General features: G+C 38.7%; 1 protein-coding gene across 1 annotated transcript in view; it reads right to left on the bottom strand.

Annotated features, from left to right (window-relative positions):
- Positions 1 to 21,032, bottom strand: part of LOC125454845 (NADPH oxidase 3-like) — a 68,566-nt gene extending 47,534 nt beyond the window's left edge. Inside the window, exons 1-7 of the mRNA XM_059648849.1 lie at positions 21,003 to 21,032; positions 15,333 to 15,428; positions 15,120 to 15,230; positions 9,769 to 9,853; positions 7,051 to 7,196; positions 5,229 to 5,410; positions 3,044 to 3,173 (exon numbers count right to left, since the gene is read on the bottom strand). Coding sequence (XP_059504832.1) covers positions 3,044 to 3,173; positions 5,229 to 5,410; positions 7,051 to 7,196; positions 9,769 to 9,853; positions 15,120 to 15,230; positions 15,333 to 15,428; positions 21,003 to 21,032 — 780 coding nt within the window. The remainder of the gene's footprint in view (positions 1 to 3,043; positions 3,174 to 5,228; positions 5,411 to 7,050; positions 7,197 to 9,768; positions 9,854 to 15,119; positions 15,231 to 15,332; positions 15,429 to 21,002) is intronic.
- Positions 21,033 to 21,237: the final 205 nt, after the last annotated feature.

The raw sequence follows: 21,237 nt of genomic DNA, 5'->3' as shown, positions 1-21,237 counted from the left end.
ATGTGCAAAACCACAGGAGGTAGGTGAAGTCCTTAATGAATATTTTTCCTTTATGTTTACCATGGAGAAAGACATGAATACTTGGGGAAGTTAGTGGCAATATCTTTGGGACAGTACATATCACAGTAGAGGAGGTGTGTTAGAATTTATGAAAATGGATAAATGTCCTGGTCCTGGCCAGATATATCCAAAATCCCTGCAAGAGGCTAGAGAAGAAACTGTGGGGGCCCTGAGTGATATATTTACATAATTGTTAACCAAAGGTGAGGTTCTGGAAGACTGGCGGGTAGTGAATGTTGTGCCTTATTCAAGAAGGGCTGCAAAGAAAAACCTGGGAAGTACAGACCATCAGCTTAACATTTGTGGTAGATAAGTTACTCAAGAAGATTCTGAGGGATAAGATATACATGCATTTAAAAAGACAGGGTCTGATTAGGTGTAGTCAGCATGGCTTCGTGTGTGAGAGATATGCCTCACAAATTTGCTAGAGTTTGTGGATGAAGTGACCATGAAGGTTGATGAGGGCAGTAAATACAGTCGACACAGATTTCAGTAAGGCCTTTGATAAGGTTTCACATGGTAGGCTGTCTGGAAGGTTGGATCATGTGGAATCCAGGGAGAGCTGGAAAACTGGCTACATAGGCTGAATAATAATGGAAGGATGCTTGTCAGACTGGAAGCCTGTGTCTAGTGGTATGCCATTTTAATATTTGGCTGCTTATCAAAATGAAGTTTGGCTTCCTGTCATTTCACTTTGATTTTATCATTTACTCTTGTTAATATTTCTGGTCTCAGTAATTGCTTCGTGTTGGAAGTGAAGTCTGGATGTGTCATGTCATTTTGTCACTACACTGGACTATTTTCCAAGCCTTTAGATGATGTATTTCTCTACTCTAAGCTTGCCCTGTAATCAGTTGTGTTGGATCTGATTGAATTTTTTGATTATCCTTTAAGCTGCCACTATTTTACTGCTGCTTCAGCACTTCTATTTGACTAGGGATAGTGTGGAGGTGTGCTGTGCTAAAGTTCCCAATTATTATTCTCCAGCACTTTCTGTTTTTACTACAAATAATTCTAATGTTGCTGCTAAGCTATCTCTCTCTGCATGACGAACTAGCTTAAGCTTCTGGAAAAAAATTTACTATATCTGGTTTTCCACTAAAGGTATATTAATAGTTACATTCCTCTCCAATTATTCCATCTTATTCTCTTCACTAAGTCTCCAGGGCTGTGTGTACATTCCTACTAGTCCCTTCTTCACTGCAATGATTTCATCCATTTATTTAATCCTAACTAACGTTTAGTTGATACTTTGATTTTGTTTTATTAAGTTCATTCAAATTGAATGCCCCAACATTCACAATTTCCAGCCTTTTTGCACAACAATCAATATATCTTGACTTGTGAAAATGCCCTTTGATATCTTTTTTAAAAAAAGTCATTCATAGTTCTTTGTCTTTTGCAGGTCTAACTATATTCTTCGTAGTTCTATTGTTAACCCTTCATCTATTGATGTTTCTTGACCTTACATTAACCTCAAGTGCAATTCGTAGTGATCTGGCAGTGTTAACGTTCAAAGAAACTCATATTTCCCTTTCATGCTTATTTTCATCAATAGAATCATGAACTGTCCATACAGACCACATCATCCAAACTATCTTAAACTGCTTGAGTAACTCTAAAGGTTAAGGACAGCATACAACCTTGTATCTTTCAGCCTATTTTGGTTGCAGCATTTATTAAATCAATAATAGATATTCGGTTAGTTGGCCTATAGATACCCAGTTTTTGCCTCCCTCCCTCTTTGAATAGGGGTGTCATATTGGTAGTTTTCATATCTTCTGGTACATCTCCAGAATCTAAGGATTTTTGGAAAATTATAAACAATACATCCACTATCTCTGTAGCAATCTCTTTTAGGATCCTGGAATGTAATTGATCAGGACCAGGGGTATTATTTGTCTTTAGCTCCAATGGTTTGTCTAATACTACTATTCTGGCTGGCCTAATTTATTTTCTTGTTTATGGAAACCCCCAGGATGTTGATTATGGGGAATGCAATGATGGTAATGCTATTGAATGTCAGATGATGCTTAGATTCTCTCTTCTTTCAGATTATCATTGTTAGGTACTTGCTTGGTGTGAATGTTATTTGCTATGTATTAGCCCAAGCATGAATATTGTCCAGATCTTGCCACATATTAACAAAAACTGCTTCAACATCTGAGAAGTTATTAATTTTTCTGAACATTGTGCAATCATAATTGTGAAAACATCACAATTGAATCTGATCTTCTCATTCCAGAAACCTTGTAGCAGAATTGATAAACCTTGGTGCCTTGCCCCTTCACATTCCCATGACCTTTGAGAGAAGAGATTTCCAGATTCTGACATTGTTTTTTGTGCCACAACTGTTGACTTGGTCAAGGTTAGCTAACTTAGCACAAGGAGTGATTAAAATTGCAATCATCCTGATTTTCATGACTCATTAAGGTAAGTTATGGTCGTGCAGTTGTTTTGACGGTGAACCAGCAATCTATGATTATGAACTTAATGGGCCCTCTTTAATGCAGTGGTAGTTTCCCTACACCTGGACCAAGAGACTTTGGTTCAAGTCCCAGCGGCTGCAGAGGTATGTAGCAACATTTCTGAATAGGCTGATCAGAAAAATCTATTAAGTATAAAAACAATTATGAGTTCAAGTACAAAAATGTTGTTAAAATTATTTGAATAACACATCTTATAATTACTGTCAATCACTGGAAAGATGATAATGGAATCTATTGAATTATTGTAAAATTTAGTTTTGGCTTCCTTCAAGGGAAGGGAACACCAGTCATATTCAACCCTAGTTCATACTAGGTGGCTCATTTTTACTGCCTTCTGAAATGGTCCTGCAACTTACGTTTTTCAGCTAATAATGTTACTTCATCTGTGTCATGCAAATTTGTTGTGCCATTACCCAACAAGCCCTCATACAGCTCCATAAAATAGCACCATAAAATATATAGGTGATTCATTTAGCTTAAGGATTCTGACTTACTACTGGTTCATTTCCAGCAAACTGTGGTAATGGGCATTCTGGGATGTCTCCCCATTCATCGTAATGATCTTTGCAGTAAGTAACATTGTGCTCCTGAAGACTCTGACTGGTTTGTCCTCGAACAATACGGCTAGAACACAGAATCACTTAATCAACTACTTACTGCTTACATTTTATGGAGGATTTTAGAAATTAGAAAATAAATTCAGTATTTTAAATGTCCTCATTGATTTTATAATTTTCAAAACTGGTTTTGTAAAATAAATCTGTTATAGTATTTCTACCACAGAATATAATTTATAACCTTTATCCTAAACACCTGACATTATTGATTTTGATTACAAATTTATTAAGTAGAAAATTAATTTAATGGTATTTGAGATAATTTATTTATCGGGTTAAAATGTTTACAGGAAAACACATTGAATACAATGTTCCTAATATCATAAATAATACAGAACTAAAATTTCTGTTGGCTGATGATAGAGCAGCCAAAGAAACGTTCATAGTACATGCAATTATATTGACTTTGCTCTCCACTCCCTGAAAGAAAAAAAAGTGAACTTATTGAAAACAACTAGTTTATGATTTAATCATTCATATTAAATCACAGAACACATCACAGCTGGACAACGTTGCTTTGGTGTCCCAGAATTTAATATCACATTGAATGGGAAATCTATCAAATCAAAGCATGTCAAAAGTGTTTTTCTAGGAAATAAAACATGAATTGGAATTTGTTCAGTCAACATGTTATCAAATAATAAAACAACTGATCTGATTAAAAGTCACTCATGATATTATAATCTTCGCCTGCTTTTATGCATCAAGAGGCTCAAGTGCTGTCTGTTTAACATTCTCATAGGTTACAACAGAAACAAAGAAGACCCATTTTGCTTGTGTCAACACTTGCAAATAGATAATTAATTCTACTTTCCCCTTTGCTCTGATCCTAAACTTTCTCTGTTGAATTTAGTGGCACAAGGAGTATGGGCATCAAGCACCTTCAGGAAGTGGGTTGTTCATTTAAATATTTTAATGAGGCTGTGTGCCTCAGATTTTATTTGTCTTTCCAGTTTAACATAAACTGATTATGTCTTCTGGATTCCAGGTTGTTCACCAGTTAAAAGGAAGTGAGGACTGTTGTGCTTATCAACCATGAGAAGCAGGAATACTTCATCTCAGTAATACAGACACTTGATCAGATCGCAAAATAGTTACAAAAAAAAATTTGTCTCCTGATTATTTTTTCACTTAGTGTTGCTCCCCTATCTTCTCTCACTGTGGCCTTGCATATTCCTCCTCTTCAGACAGCTATCAAAGTCCCTCTTAATTGTCTCAATTCAACCTATCTCCACTACTGTCTGAGGAAGTGCGTTTCAGATCCTATCTGTGAGAAATATCAAAATTCTAATTTGTTCTTTTTCTCTCTGCAAAGACAAAACATATAACTGATTGGTGGTCAGAGAAATTCTTAGTGTAAATCAATTTCTGAGTTTGGAGGGATTTTTAAGGCTTTAAAGTTTGATCTATATACCAATGTCTATGGAATGTTTGACTGTCAGGTACGGAATACAGTATTTCATAATGAACTTTCTCCAAATTAACCACTGTAAAAGAGACGTTCACCTATGTGTGCTATTAATAAGAAATTATAATTAGGTTTATAAAGGAATGTGCTTAGAATTTACTATAGGTGCGGAACAGATTACATATTCTAAACTGACATTCAGAATGAGATTTTGTTGATAATTAACTCAGCCCTTCTGATTCATGCAAAGAACATTTACATTTTACACTTTCTTCACCGCATCAATTTCTTCATAATTTAAAATAAACCGTGATCAGGCTTTCACCATGTAATCTCATTTCTCCCTACGTGTTCTTCATATATCATAAATAAGGATTTAGAGCTTAAATTTACAGCATGTATTTTGTTGTTAAAGATTCATTCATCAAAATGTGATTCTGAACACAATAAATATCCTTGCAACTTTTATAACTATAAACACTTAATTTTAATTGCTAAAATGTATAATTAGAATGTAAATGGACTCATACTTTTCTCATATGTTCACAATGCTAATGCCACCTGTTGCCCACGTAAAACTTCATTGCCAGAAATGCTTACATTTGTCATTTTCAATACTGCATGAATATCATAACAAATGAAAAATACACTTACCCAAACCCATGAATGATGAGACCAATAAAGAATATAATGAAGAGATGATGAGTGAACCAAAACACCTCATAAAATGACTTCACAATAACCCACGTGGAAGAAGTCACCATCAGAATGAAAGCCACAGTAATAATGATGCCAGTCACTCCAGCTGCACTACTTAATAGCTCTTTCACTGGGTTCTAGAAATACGGGTAGTATCACATAAATAATCACAGGTTATAAACAAGCCTCTTTTCTATTTCGGAATTAAATTGTGATGAACATTTCATGTATCAACTTCCTATTGATCTACCTTTTAAACCTTACTTTACTTCCGACTTAACTCAAAAAAGAAATGAGAAGCAATTAAGGTATTACTCTATATTTTAATTAATGGTCGCATTCCATCATTAATGCTACTTCAATTATGGAACATGTTAAACTTTGGTTAAACATATGCAATTTCCACACAAAGAAAATGATTCCAAGAGTCCTTGCCACTCACACAAGTGGGAGCTTTGTTTCTGCATAAACTCTTGACATAAGGAAGAAATATGGTAAAACTCAGAAAGGTGAACAGCTGTTAAAAACTTCAATTTTATAGTGTATTTTTGTTTAATTTTGCTAAAACTATGCAACCGATATTTGCAAACATAGTATTTAAATAATTTAAAAGACTTTACATATTGCTGACTAAAGATAACAATTCTATTCATTAACTCATTATCTTCATTTCCTAGTTTAATCAATGATGAATCCAGTGTTTGAATGTAAGTTTGCTCACTGAGCTGGAAGGTTCGTTTTCAGACGTTTCGTCACCATTCTGGGTAACATCATCAGTGAGCCTCCAGTGAAGCGCTGGTGTTATGTCCCGCTTTCTATTTATATGTTTAGGTTTCCTAGGGTTGGTGATGTTATTTCCTGTTCTTTTTCTCAGAGGGTGGCAGATGGGCTCCAAATCTATGTGTTGTTGATGGAGTTCCGGTTCGAATGCCATGCTTCTAGGAATTCTCGTGTGCATCTCTGTTTGGCTTGTCCAAGGATGGATGTGTTGTCCCAATCAAAGTGGTGGCCTTCCTCATCTGTTTGTAAGGATACTAGTGATAGTGGGTCATGTCTAGCCACCAAAAGACATGACCCACTATCACTAGTATCCTTACAAACAGATGAGTAAGGCCACCACTTTGATTGAGACAACACATCCATCCTAGTACAAGCCAAACAGAGACATGCACGAGAATTCCTAGAAGCATGGCATTCCAATTGGAACTCCATCAACAAACACATAGATTTGGAGCCCATCTACCACCCGCTGAGAAAAAGAACAGGAAATGACATCACCAACACAGGAAATGACATCACCAACCCAAGGAAACCTAAACATATAAATAGTAAGTGGGACATAACACCAGCGCTTCACTGGAGGCTCACTGATGATGTTACCTAGAATGGTGACGAAATGTCTGAAAAGAACCTTCCAGCTCAGTGAGCAAACTTACATCCAGAACTTCAACCTGAGTTACAAATCTTCTCAAAACTCGCTAATCCAGTGTTTATTTAGAAAGCCAGGCCTTTGTACAACCTGCTAAACTTAATAATGCAAAATAGAAATCATAACATTACTTAATCACTTAAAACATTTGAAAGAGTAATTTTAACAATTGTGAATATTGCATTGCACTGAAATCTTCACTTGGATAGAGTGCGTTTTGTGAACAGTACATAATGCTCAGACCTATAAAAGTAAATGAATTAATATGTACGTAACTTTAGTTACTTTAAAATCACAGCAATTTGTAATTTCCCTCTTCTACTGTGGTTGGATTTACAGCCAACATACCGTATCATACGTTCTGATGGGGTTGAGGTAGCTTTCACTGGAGTTCTTCCCAATGCTGGAAAGCCTGATCAGCAAGTCTTTGGCAACAGGCGAATAACTTGCGTGGTATCGTTCAATATTGAACAGATGTGCAATTACATGAATAACTAAATATTAAGAAACAAATATTTTATTTGCTACATCTAGGTAGCTTTATTTCATCAAATTAATATTTACAGTGGCTTGCAAATGGAGGGCTGGATTCTACCAACATGTTGGGATTGTGCTGGGAGTGGGAGGGCTGGTAAAATGGCATGAGAAAGTGATGAATACTGTGTCTGTCAACTTTCCACTGCCATGTTGTCTTGCCAACACTGGGAGCTACAGGGTTTCACACAGCCAGAATCAAATTCAGTCAATTTAGAGGGCAAATAAGGCCCTTTTGCACCTACACTTGAATTAATGTTGAGGCACTTCAACAACTAGGAGAATTTGAGGTAAATAACATTGGCCTTCTGGCAGATCCCGGGACCCTTTCTTTTTGGACAATCTTTGGACAATAAAGACTCTCCTGGCACCAATGGCAATGATGCTACTTGTCCTCATGATTACCATCATTTTTTCCAAAGTTTGTGTGGCCTCAGCAGAGGAAAAATGTAGTGTAGCTATGAGATGATACCAACAATGACTTGGCTGTGTTGTATACCCTGAAAAGAATTTTGCCAATGCCCTTGTCAAAGAACAGCCACTTAGGTTGTGCATCAGTTATGTACATAATATATAGAACCTTCGCAAGAGTCAACACTTACAGAACAGGGTAGGAATTGGAGAAAGCAAATAAACAAACTGAACTTGTGGCATTGCCAAATTATACTGCAGACTTCATGAAACATGGCATTTGAAGAGAGGCGAGAACAAATGGAATCAACAGATAAATGCCTTTCTAGCCCAGCCTGAGAGTCAGGAAAAGAAGAGTGTTTACCATAGGTTTGGGTACACTGGGAGCTTCAGACGCAGTTGATGGCTGGCTGGTGGATTGGTAATATTGAGGCTCTGTAGACACACTTGGTGGCTGGCCAAAGATACATCAGAGATTCTGGAGAGGTACCGGGGAGTGAGTGACATCAGATGGGCTGATTACACTGGATTTTTGAATTCACATCAAATGGCCAGTAATGTATATGTACAAATATGTATAGCCTGTACACATGAGGCATAGAAGAGATGTTGAGGTTCCAGGTATAGCGTGGGAATAGAAGGATGATGTCAGTTGATCATGGGGACATTAACAGATTTTGTGTACACTTCTCTGGGCCCTCCACCTCAGCTAGAAAACACAGTTCAGAAATTTAAATCATGCCTAAAGTTATTTATTTATTTACTTATTGTTTGACTGCTACACCTACTCCCCTCACCTTATTCCCTGTTCACTTCATGTTGAGGGAAATTGAATTAATGCCAATGTATCTAAATATTTTTATGATGAATAAATATATAATTATAGTTAAAATATGGGAGAAGCTGAGGTTTGGGACAGCAATAATGTCAAGAAACAGCTTCTTCATTCAAGGTAAGTGAACAGAATTATATCCTGGTTTGGGACTTCATGTTGTCTGGATTTTCCAAAACTTTATTGATGTCTTTCTAAATATGGGGTATAACCATTTGCAAATCGATTTTGGAGTGACCTTATCTAAGAATTTGGGTAGATTAAGTCCTACCCTGAATTTCATGACATTTTGGCTGTCCCTATGGAAATGCAATGTGGGGAGGTATTGGCCGAGTGGTATCAACAATCGGCTATTACACCAGACACCCTAAGAATAATGTGGGTTTGGAACACACTATAGTAGATGATAAAATTTGGATTCAACTAAAAACAGTCTAATGATGACCATGGATCAATTGTCAGGCAAAACCCATCTGATTCACTAATGCCCTTGAGTGAAGGAAACTGCATTCTTTACCTGGTTTGGTTTTATTTAATTCTTGACACCTTATTTGAGGAAGGATGTTAAAGCCCTGGACAGAGTTCATATGAGATTTGCTTGAATTATACCGGGAATGAGGGATTTTAGCTACAAGGAAAGATTAGAGAAATTGGTCTAATTCTCCCTGGAGCACAGAAGATGGCTGACCTTACTAAAGTGTTGAACAAATTATAAACAATTTTGACAGGGTAAAGAAGGAAATTCTGTTTCCACTAGTTGGCATGTCAGTAACTAATGGTCACAATTTCAAGACTGTCAGCAAGAGAGCTAGGAGTGAGATGAGGAGAAACTTTTTTAGGATTGTTAGGATCTGGAATGCATTGTCTAGGAGAGTGACGAAGGCAGATTCCATAGGAGGGTATAAAAGAAGGCTGGATATATGTTTGAAAGCGGTGAATTTAGAGGCTACGGAAATAGGGCTGGAGAATGGGATTAGCTAGGTAGCTCTTTCAGGAGCCAGTATAGACACAATGGCTCAAATGGCCTTCTGTACTGTAAAATTCTATGATTTTCAGAAACAAATGGTAACTCGTGCATTAAGAAGTAAATAGTTAGAGCAATTTGATTTGAAGAAGCAAATTGTCAAAGTATGGGAAACATGAATATAGATAAGGAGCTCATGTTATTGAGACAAATCTGAGTCGAAGAATGTTTCAAAGAACAAAGAAATCAATGCAGTAAAATCTTAATAACAGCAAACAAGCAAATAACAACACTGAATAATTCTAATAATCAACAAATATCTCACCTGTATGCAAGATTATCATGTATGCAACAATCTGATGAAATCTGATGTTTTTATCCAACTGTCTTCTGATATTGCTTCGACAACACTATGTTAAGGAAGTATATTAGTACACTTTAAAGATTTGCTCATAAATTTAGTTAAAAATATGTCCTACATTAATTAAACAAAGGAGAAAGCTAAATGGTTTTCAGGCATGTCATGGGTGCAATGAAATCATTAACCAAGTGAAAGAAGTTTAAGGTTTTATTGAAGTTAAATTTCCCTAATAATATAATTCCAACAATCCCAACAAAATGGATGGAATAATCCAATATGCAGTTTACATCTGGCGTTGATTGTGGAAGTGGGAGTTAATTTTCGCTTATGCTTGTGTTGTCTTTTCTCACACAGTCAGGACATATGGGATTCAGGGTGAGCTTGCCAACTGGATACATAGGCATGTGGCACAGAGTGGTGATGGAGGGTTGCTTTTTGGACTGGAGGCCTGTCACCAGCGGTGTTTTGCAGGGATTGGTTCTGAGTCCTCTTTTGTTTGTCATTTATATAAATGATTTAAATGACAATACAGAAGGCATGGTTATTAAGTTTGTGGATGACACCAAAATTGGTGGCATTGTAGACAGTGAAGAAGGTTTTCTAAGATTACAAAGGGATCATGATCAAATAGGTCAATGAGCTGAAAAATGGCAGACGGAGTTCAATTTGGATAAATATGAGGTATTGTATTTTCGTACAACAATTTGATAGGGCTTATACTATTCGTGTAGGGCCTTGTGTAGTGTTGTAGAACAAACAGACCTAGGGGTGCAGGTACATAATTCTTTGAAATTAGTGTCACACAAAGACAGGGTGGTTAAAAAGACATTTGGCACGCTTGCCTTCATTTCTCAGTCCTTTGAGAATAGGAATTGGGACGTCATGTTGAGGTTGTACAGGACATTGGTGAGACATTTTCTGGAATTCTGGTTACCCAGTTATAGGAAGGATATTATTAAGCTGGAGAGTCCTCAGAAGAGATTTCCCAGGGTGTTGCCAGGCATGGAAAGACTGCGTGATAAAGAAAGGCTGGATAAGGTGGAACTTTTTCACTAGAGCGCAGGAGATTGAGAGGCGACCTGATAGAAGTTTATAAAATAATGGAAGGTATAGTTAGAGCTAATAGCAGTTGTCTTTTCCCTAGAATGGGGGATTTCAAGAGGAGAGGGCACATTTGTAAGGTGAGAAGAGAGAGATTTAAGAAAGACGAAAGGGGCAAATTATTTACACAGACGTTTGTTCGCATATGGAATGAACTTCCTGAAGAAATGGTGGATGTGGGTACAATTACTACATTTAAAAGACATTTGGATGAGTACATTAATAGAACATAGAACATTATAGTTCAGTACAGGCCTTTTGGCCCTCGGTGGTTTCACAGGTTGGCTCAACAATCTGAAGCCTATCTAACCTACACTATTCCATTATCATCCATATGTTTATCCAATGACCATTTATATACCCTTGAAGTTGGCAAGTCTACTACTGTTGCAGGTAGGGCATTCCACGCCCTTACTACTCTCTGAGTAAAGAACCTACCTCTAACATCTGCCTTATTTCTATCACCACTCAATTTAAACCTACGTCCCCTCGTGCTAGCCATCACCATCTGAGGAAAAAGACTCTCACTGTCCACCCTATCTAATCCTCTGATCATCTTGTATGTCTTTAGTAAGTCACCTCTTAACCTTCTTCTCTCTAATGAAAATAGCCTCAGGTCCCACAGCCTTTCCTCGTAAGACCTTCCCTCCATACCAGGCAACATCCTGGTAAATCTCCTCTGCACCCTTTCCAATGCTTCCACAACCTTCCTATAATGCGGTGACCAGAACTGTACGCAATTCTCTAAGTGCAGCCGCACCAGAGTTTTTACAGCTACAACATGATCTCATGGCTCAGAAACTCAATCCCTCTACCAATAAAATCTAACCTAACACCATACACCTTCTTAACAACCCTATCAACCTGGGTGGCAACTTTCAGGGATTTACACACATGGACATCGAGATCTCTCTGCTCATCCACACTACCAAGAATCTTACCATTAGCCCAGTACTCTGTATTCCTGTTACTCCTTCCAAAGTGAATCACCTCACACTTTTCCGCATTAAACTCCATTTGCCAATAGGAAAGGTTTGGAGGCGTATGGGCCAGGAGCAGGCAGGTGGGACTACTTTAGTTTTGGATTATGTTCAGCATGGCTGGTTGGATCGAAGGGCCTGTTTGCATGCTGTATAACTCATAGAACATAGAACATAGAACATAGAACAGTACAGCACAGAACAGGCCCTTCAGCCCACAATGTTGTGCCGACCATTGATCCTCATGTATGCACCCTCAAATTTCTGTGACCATATACATGTCCAGCAGTCTCTTAAATGACCCCAATGACCTTGCTTCCACAACTGCTGCTGGCAACGCATTCCATGCTCTCACAACTCTCTGCGTAAAGAACCTGCCTCTGACATCCCCTCTATACTTTCCACCAACCAGCTTAAAACTATGACCCCTCGTGCTAGCCATTTCTGCCTTGGGAAATAGTCTCTGGCTATCAACTCTATCTATGCCTCTCATTATCTTGTATACCTCAATTAGGTCCCCTCTCCTCCTCCTTTTCTCCAATGAAAAGAGACCGAGCTCAGTCAACCTCTCTTCATAAGATAAGCCCTCCAGTCCAGGCAGCATCCTGGTAAACCTCCTCTGAACCCTCTCCAAAGCATCCACATCTTTCCTATAATAGGGCGCCCAGAACTGGACGCAGTATTCCAAGTGCGGTCTAACCAAAGTTTTATAGAGCTGCAACAAGATCTCACGACTCTTAAACTCAATCCCCCTGTTAATGAAAGCCAAAACACCATATGCTTTCTTAACAACCCTGTCCACTTGGGTGGCCATTTTAAGGGATCTATGTATCTGCACACCAAGATCCCTCTGTTCCTCCACGCTGCCAAGAATCCTATCCTTAATCCTGTACTCAGCTTTCAAATTCGACCTTCCAAAATGCATCACCTCGCATTTATCCAGGTTGAACTCCATCTGCCACCTCTCAGCCCATCCCTGCATCCTGTCAATGTCCCGCTGCAGCCTACAACAGCCCTCTACACTGTCAACGACACCTCCGACCTTTGTGTCGTCTGCAAACTTGCTGACCCATCCTTCAATTCCCTCGTCCAAGTCATTAATAAAAATTACAAACAGTAGAGGCCCAAGGACAGAGCCCTGTGGAACTCCACTCACCACTGACTTCCAGGCAGAATAATTTCCTTCTACTACCACTCGCTGTCTTCTGTTGGCCAGCCAATTTTGTATCCAAGCAGCTAAGTTCCCCTGTATCCCATTCCCCCTGACCTTCTGAATGAGCCTACCATGGGGAACCTTATCAAATGCCTTACTGAAGTCCATATACACCACATCCACAGCTCGACCCTCATCAACCTTTCTAGTCACATCCTCAAAAAACTCGATAAGGTTTGTAAGGCATGACCTACCCCTCACAAAGCCGTGTTGACTGTATTTGATCAAGCCATGCTCTTCCAGATGGTCATAAATCTTATCCCTCAGAATCCTTTCTAACACCTTGCAGACGACAGACGTGAGACTTACCGGTCTATAATTGCCGGGGATTTCCCTATTTCCTTTCTTGAAGAGAGGAATTACATTTGCCTCTCTCCAGTCCTCAGGTACGACTCCAGTGGAGAGCGAGGATGCAAAGATCTTCGCAAGTGGTGAAGCAATTGCATTTCTCGCTTCCCAAAGCAGCCGAGGACAAATCTGATCCGGGCCTGGCGACTTGTCAATCTTAATGTTTGACAAAATTTTCAGCACATCAGCTTCGTCTATCTCTATCCATTCCAGCATGCACACCTGCTCTTCAAAGGTTTCATTCACTACAAAGTTGGTTTCTTTCGTAAAGACAGAAGCAAAAAACTCATTTAGGGCTTCCCCTACCTCCTCAGGCTCCACACACAAGTTCCCTATGCTCTCCCTGATCGGCCCTACTCTTTCTTTGACCATTCTCTTATTCCTCACGTAAGTGTAAAATGCCTTTGTGTTTTCCCGGATTCCTTCTGCCAAGCCTTTCTCGTGCCCCCTCCTGGCTCTCCTCAGACCATTTTTGAGCTCCTTCCTTGCCTGCATGTAATCCTCTCTAGCTGAACTTGTCCCTAGCTTCCTCCACCTTATGTAAGCTACCTTCTTCCTTTTCACTAGAAGCTCCACCGCTCTCGTCATCCAAGGTTCCTTAATCTTACCCCTTCTTGCCCGTCTCAGAGGGACATATTTACTCATCACTCCCAACAACTGTTCCTTAAACCGTCTCCACATGTCTATAGTTCCCTTACCATGGAACAACTGCTCCCAGTCCATGCTTCCTAACTCATGTCTAATCGCATCATAGTTTCCTCTTCCCCAATTAAATATCCTCCCATTCTCCATGACTCTAAAACTGTATGACAGCACGTGATATACATTGACATGAGGAAAATGATCAATCTTATATGATCAACAGGCAAAAAATTCCCACCCCAACCAGGAACTTCTGAGCTTGAAGGGCACCTGGCCCTTCACTCCCTGCAAGCGAGGAGCCAAGAGTCAGGTTCTGTTGGTTATTCCCACACATTTATGAAGGAGCTCAAGATGGCTAGGCCTACGATCCTGCAGTAATGTCCTCGGGCTGAGAAGATTGACCTCTTAGCAGTCTCAATTATCTTTTATTATGTTTAGTATGATTCCAAGCAATGGAGAGACATCGCCGCACCCCCCCAACTCCCCCAGTTCTGCTTGGGGCTACTTAATACCATCTTGCGGCCTAATGTCAAAGGCAGTTACTTTCAAATCTATGAAATTCACTTCAAGTTTAGCTGAAGCCTGAACTGGACCCCTTCCATTACTTTACTGATGGTAAGAATAGAGTGCGTTGGATGTAAATAATCATTGTTTTAAAAAGCAACAGGGCTTTCCTGAAGTCTTAGCCAGCAATTTCCATCAATTGAAGAACATGGAGATAATTTGGACATTGAATGATATTTGCTACATTTACCTACATGAAATGTTGCACCACTTCTTTTGTAGTTTTAAAAGTAATTATATTGTTTCACAAAATGAAAGGTTTTTATACAGGCAAGTTATTTCTTCTTTATTTTTATCAGAATTCAACAGCTTGTTTTAACTTACAAATTTCATCTTACACTCTGATATACTGTAAGGATTTAACATTTTTATCACTATAGATAAATTTTTGACATTTCCTATGTAAAATTATACTTGACTGTGGGAAATGGTATAAACTTAGGGTATTTTCATAAAATGATACATACACCACACGATCCTCTCAAAAGTGAAATCAGATTTCGACTGACCGGCAGTAGAATCAGGAGACAGTTGAAGTTGAGACACATCGCAGATGCTCTTGACCAAGCCAATGCTGACTGAAAGGAGAAATCAGACAAATATCTCTCACTCACTACTAAGGGTAGATTAATGATTAAACTGGATTAAACATAGTTAAATAACAATAACATAGTACTTACTCCAAGCATTGCACGGGTATAAGTATATGCTTCTTCTTGTTCATACAGGAAAAAAGTGTGGACAAAGAGAAAAGTGTTGACTCCCAACCACAACAACTGTAACAAAAGAAGCTTTCATTTTCACAAACTAGAACTGGCTTTTCATTTTGCAAGTTCAACTAATTTATTTTAAATATTTTATTGTGAGGTAGCAAATGTTTAAAAGTACATTTCAAATCAATTTTATTTTTAAAAATTAAACGTGCCCAAGTTAGGAATTAGTTTCACATTTTACTGAATAAACAGATGCAAATTAAAAACTTATGGTGTGAATATAATGTAAAACATGATTTGCAACCTGTAGCTTTTGATTTTCGATAATTAATCTAGATATCTCAACAAATGTGATTAGTTCTGTTTCTATGTAAACTTTCAAAAACATACTTAAGCAGCTAATTAAAAGTTGAGTGCTAAAGCTGGTTTTATTATTAATTGTAAAAATGAATTCAAATATAGACTGATGTAACTCTATAGCAAGCAGATTGATGAATTAACAATTTAAGTATAAAACTTACTAATATGATAAGCTGTGGAGCATCATTCACAAACCAGTTTGCCATTGACCATGCAGAGCTGTGGGTTTAATCCGTTCTCCTCTCCTTTTCGACTGGTGTTCTGTTTTCTGCCTACCCACCACTGTCGTCTGTAGTTGAGGTGTAGAATTACTGAGGGTGCGCTCTGAGAATCACAGTTCTCTTTGACAGTCTGACATTCAAATATTTTTTAAGCTGTAGTATTAAAAATACCAACATCCCATACTGTAGACATTTATTAAAAAGAAAACAAACTCAAGCACTGGGTCACAGTGAATAAGTCAATTGTAAAAAAAATCTCATCAGAGGTGAGAAAAAGTTACTCATTCCCAATGGAATTTCTGTTGGGTACAGTGCCAGATCAGTCATTTCAAATGAATGAAATGAATTTTTCCACTTGTGAAGTGGAAAAATATTCTCTGCAGTATGATGTGTTTCTACAGTTGCAGTAAATACATTACTTTGGTGAATACTGTGCTATATTTGCTCACTGAGCATGTTCTCACCTTTGTTGATTAGAGCCCCACAACAACCATTTATATTAATATAGCACCATTAATGTAAAATATCCCATGATACATTATAGGAGCTTGGCAGGAATAAGTGTGCAGATACAATAAGTTTTCAAGAAGGCTAGAAGAATGCAACCCTATTTCATGAGAAGATTTGAATATTAAAGAAAGGATGTAATGCTTCAGTTATACACAGCAATGGTGAGACAATATTCCCAATATGTGTGTGGTGTTGTCTCCCTATTTAAGGAAGGATGTAAATGTATTGCAGATTGTTCACAGAATGTTTGCTAGATTGATAACAAACAAAAATAGAAATTGCTGGAGAAACTCGGGGGATCTGGTATCATCTGTGGAGAGATGACAGAATTAATATGTCCAATAACCCTTCTTCAGAACTGTTACAAAGAACAAAGAAAATTACAGCACAAGAACAGGCCCTTCGGCCCTCCAAGCCTGAGCCGATCGAGCTCCTCTGTCTAACCTGTCATCTATTTTCTAAGGGTCTGTGTCCATTTGCTCCCTGCCCATCCATGTACCTGTCCAGATATATCTTAAAAGATGCTAATGTGTCTGTGTCTACCACCTCCCCTGGCAACGTGTTCCAGGCACCCACCACCCTCTGTGTAAAGAACTTTCCACGCATATCTCCCTTAAATTTTCCTCCTCTCACTTTGAACTCATGACCCCTAGTAATTGAGTCCCCCACGCTGGGAAAAAGCTTCTTGCTATCCACCCTGTTTATACACCTGATGATTTTGTAGACCTCAATCAGGTCCCCCCTCAATCTCCGTCTTTATAATGAAAATAATCCGAATCTACTCAACCTCTCTTCATAGCTAGCACCTCCATACCAGGCAACATCCTGGTGAACCTCCTCTGCACCCTCTCTGAAGTGTCCACATCCTTTTGGTAATGTGGTGACCGGAACTGTACGCAGTACTCTAAATGTGGCCGAACCAAAGTCATATACAACTGTAACATGACCTGCCAACTCTTGTACTCAATACCCCGTCCGATGAAGGAAAGCATGCTATATGCCTTCTTGACCACCTTATTGACCTGCGTTGCCACCTTCAGGGGACAATGGACCTGAACACCCAGATCTCTCTGTTCATCAATTTTCCCTAGGATTTTTCCATTTACTCTATAGTTCGCCCTTGAATTAGATCTTCCAAAATGCATCACCTCGCATTTGCCCAGATTGAACTCTATCTGCCATTTATCTGCCCAACTCTCCAGTCTATCTATATTCTGCTTCTAATCTCTGACAGTCCCCTTCACTATCTGCTACTCCACCAATCTTAGTGTCAGTACAGGCTGGTCATTACCATATAAAGTGTATCAGGTAACAGGACAGAGTGAAGATTAGAATGTTATGGCTGCAGAGAAAGTGCACAGAGAGCAAGATCAACATTAAATTTAAAAATTTGGAGATCCATTCAGAAGTCTAATAACAGTCACTTGGCCCAATGAGTTTGCACCAACCTTTCAAAGAGCTTCCCACCCAGACCCCACCTTATCCCCATAACCCTACATGTTTCCACAACTAACCTACCTAATCTGCACATCCATAGACATGACAGGGCAATTTAGCATAGCCAATCCATCTAACCTGCACATCTTTGGGACTGTGGGTAGAAAGCGGAACACCTGGAGGAAACCCACGCAGAACATGTGGAGAATGTGTGAACTGCACACAGACAGCTAGCAAGGTTGGAATTGAATCTGGGTCCTAGGCATTGTGGGGCAGCAGTGCTAACTACTGAACCACCTTGCCACCTTTTCTGCCCGACAGGGCCTGTGCCTAATGGTGAGAAAACCAACAAGAGGGAATAACTTACTTTGTTTCTCAATCTCTAATTGACCTGTTGTAGATGCATCTGTCCTTGACAGTAATATTAGAAGTCACTATCATATAGTGCTTGTTGAACCAGAACCCCATCTTCACACTAAGTATGCCATGCATCATATTGTACAGTACAGCCAACTTCCTTGATGGGATAGAATCTGAACAGAAGCAGCAACTCAGAACAGGGCAATCATGAAGTTCTCATGAGATTCAATTCCTTGGGATGATGGCCTTCTGAAACATATTCAGGACAGATTTCTGAAATATTGAGGGCTAATAAGGCCAATTATCACCATTTATGTCCATTTGACACTAACTGGTATGAATACCATACTTCTCACTCATCCATCAGCACTAATTAAAGTGATTGTGCATTACCTGTAAGTTAACTACTGAATTATTTTACACAAAAAGCTGTCTCCGTACATGGGAGCAGCAGAATTGCCATCAACCATAATTTGTAATCTTAGCATATCCCACACTCTACCATCAAGTTAGGGGATCAGCCTTCATTCAATGAGAGGTACAGGATAGTATGGCAAGTTGACCCGTAGAAATTACAGTTAAGGACGAAGTATATACTAGGAGACAAAAACAGCATCTAATTCACAGAACTAATCAACCCCACGACAAATAATAGATTAGGTAAAAACTCTGCAATGCTGCCACATCCACTTGTGAATGGTGGTGGACTACTATCTGAAGAAGGAGACTGCAAAAACATTCCCATGCTCAAAGATAAGAGATTTCAGCTTGTTAGCGTAAAAGACTAGGTTGAAGCATTTGCAGCATTCTTCAGCTCAAAGTGTAAGCATCACACACATCATTGATTTGTTCAATGCATTACCAGGGGACAACCTAAGACACCGAATACGACTATGGGTCTGGATAACATCCAAGCTGTAGTGCTTAAGAACAGTGCCATAGATTCACAGTAATAGAGCCATACAGCATGTAAACAGACCCTTCAGTTCAACTTGTCACGCAGATCATGTTTGAAAACTAAACTAAACCCACTTGCCTGAGTTTGGCCCAAATCTCTCACAAACCTTTCCTATTCATGTATGTATCCAAATGTCTTTTATGTTGTAACTGTACCTAAATCCACCACTCCCCGGCAGTTCATTCCACACATGAATCCCTGTCTATGTAAAAACATTACCCATTGTGTCCTTTTAAAAATTTTCTCCTTTAACCTTAAAAATATGCTCCCTAGTTTTGCACTCCCCCACCCTGAAATGACCCTTGTGATTCTTCTGTGTCCCTCATGATTTTATGGACTCCTATAAAGATCAAACTCCTATATACCGCGAACTTCTATGCTCTAGTGAGAGAAGTCCCAGCCTATCCAGCCTATTGTATAACTGAAACCCTCCAGAACGAATCTCTTTCAGCAAAGTTGTTCCATTAAGCTACAACACTCGTATCTTCTCAACAAAATGTAATCAATTGTCCAGTGAATTTGTCCACTACAGCAAACAAAACCAATTTGGCTAATTGCTGCCTCATTGTCTAAACTATATTATCACCAGTGATGGAAGATGTCACAGACAGCGTCATTAAGTGACACTTCTCAGTTATACTCTCACTGACGGTACTCAGTTTCGTTTGGAGCATTCTACTCCAGGCCTCATTACAGCTTTAGTTTAGACACGGACAAAAGAGCAGAATTCAAAAGACGAAGTGAGATTGAATGTTTTTGATCACAATGCAGAATTTAGTAATGCTTGGCAAGTCTTAAGTTGGTTGAAATTTAAGGGGGTGGGGGAGCTCCAATGGTACTAGCACAAAGGAAGGTTGTTGTAGTTGTTGGAGGCCAAAGATCTCAGCCACAATACATCTCTACAAGAGTTTCACAGGTTGATTTCTTAGGCTCTAACCTTCCCTCCATCGTATGGTTAAATATGGCAATATTCACCCATGGTAGTAGCACTGTTCAGTACCATTCATGGCTCCTCAACTACTTAAGCAGTTGGAGGACAACATACACGCAAGACCTTGGACTGATTAGTGATGTGAATTGCCAAAATTAGAGAATCTACTAACTCCTCTTATTGTTCTATGTCATGAATCTTTGATTTGATTTGATTTGATTTATTATTGACACATGTACCTAAATACAAGAGGAACGTTTTGTTTTGCATGAAGATCATAGATCATAGGGTGATTGAATAGAACGAGGAATACAAAGTTACAACTGCAAAGAAGGTGCACAAAAAGTAAAATCAACATTAGATTTGATACTTGAGACATCCATTCATTAGTCCAATAACAGCGGGAAAGAAGCTGTTCTTGAACCTGTGGATATTTTGTTTAAGCTTTCGTATCTTCTGCCTGACGGAAGAGGTTAGAAGAGAATAACTGGGATGGGAGAGGTCTTTGATGATGTTGGCTGCTGCTGAGTTCCCTACACCAACATCTTGAGGATTACAATTATCTAGAAATGTAATTGCACCAACTCTTAAGTTCACATCACTTAATAAACTATAATATTATAGTATTAACATTGTAGAGAAAACCAATCTATCTCTAAAATGGACACAAGGAATCTTATAAAATAGCTCCCAAAAGTTAACATGAATTCCTTTGTGGATTCAGATGGTATTGGCACCAATTATATAGATCTCTAGAAATCACAACTGATTGTTTGAAATTCAACAAACATTTCTGAGGGTAGACAGATACTTTCTGACAATGATTTCAATGGAGATGAAAATAGTTCTTCATATCTCACCAAAAGTTTCAGAGAATGACAGCCATCCATGTTAATACCTCAGACAGTTTAAAAGTAATTACCTTGATGGAAGGCAATGGCTGGATCTATGTCCAAGATCTAGTCTAACTCAACGATTAATATGGATATTAATCTGACAGGTTTTTTTGGATAACAGCCATTTTAAATTTTGAACTGTATAAATGTCTGGCTCTGATGACTAATTTGCAGAGAGACTATGAGATAAAAATTTTGA

Source organism: Stegostoma tigrinum, chromosome 9, assembly GCF_030684315.1.
Source record: "Stegostoma tigrinum isolate sSteTig4 chromosome 9, sSteTig4.hap1, whole genome shotgun sequence".
NCBI lineage: Eukaryota > Metazoa > Chordata > Chondrichthyes > Orectolobiformes > Stegostomatidae > Stegostoma > Stegostoma tigrinum.
Note: the sequence above shows the minus strand (reverse complement) of the source record. Positions and strands in the feature narration are given on the sequence as shown.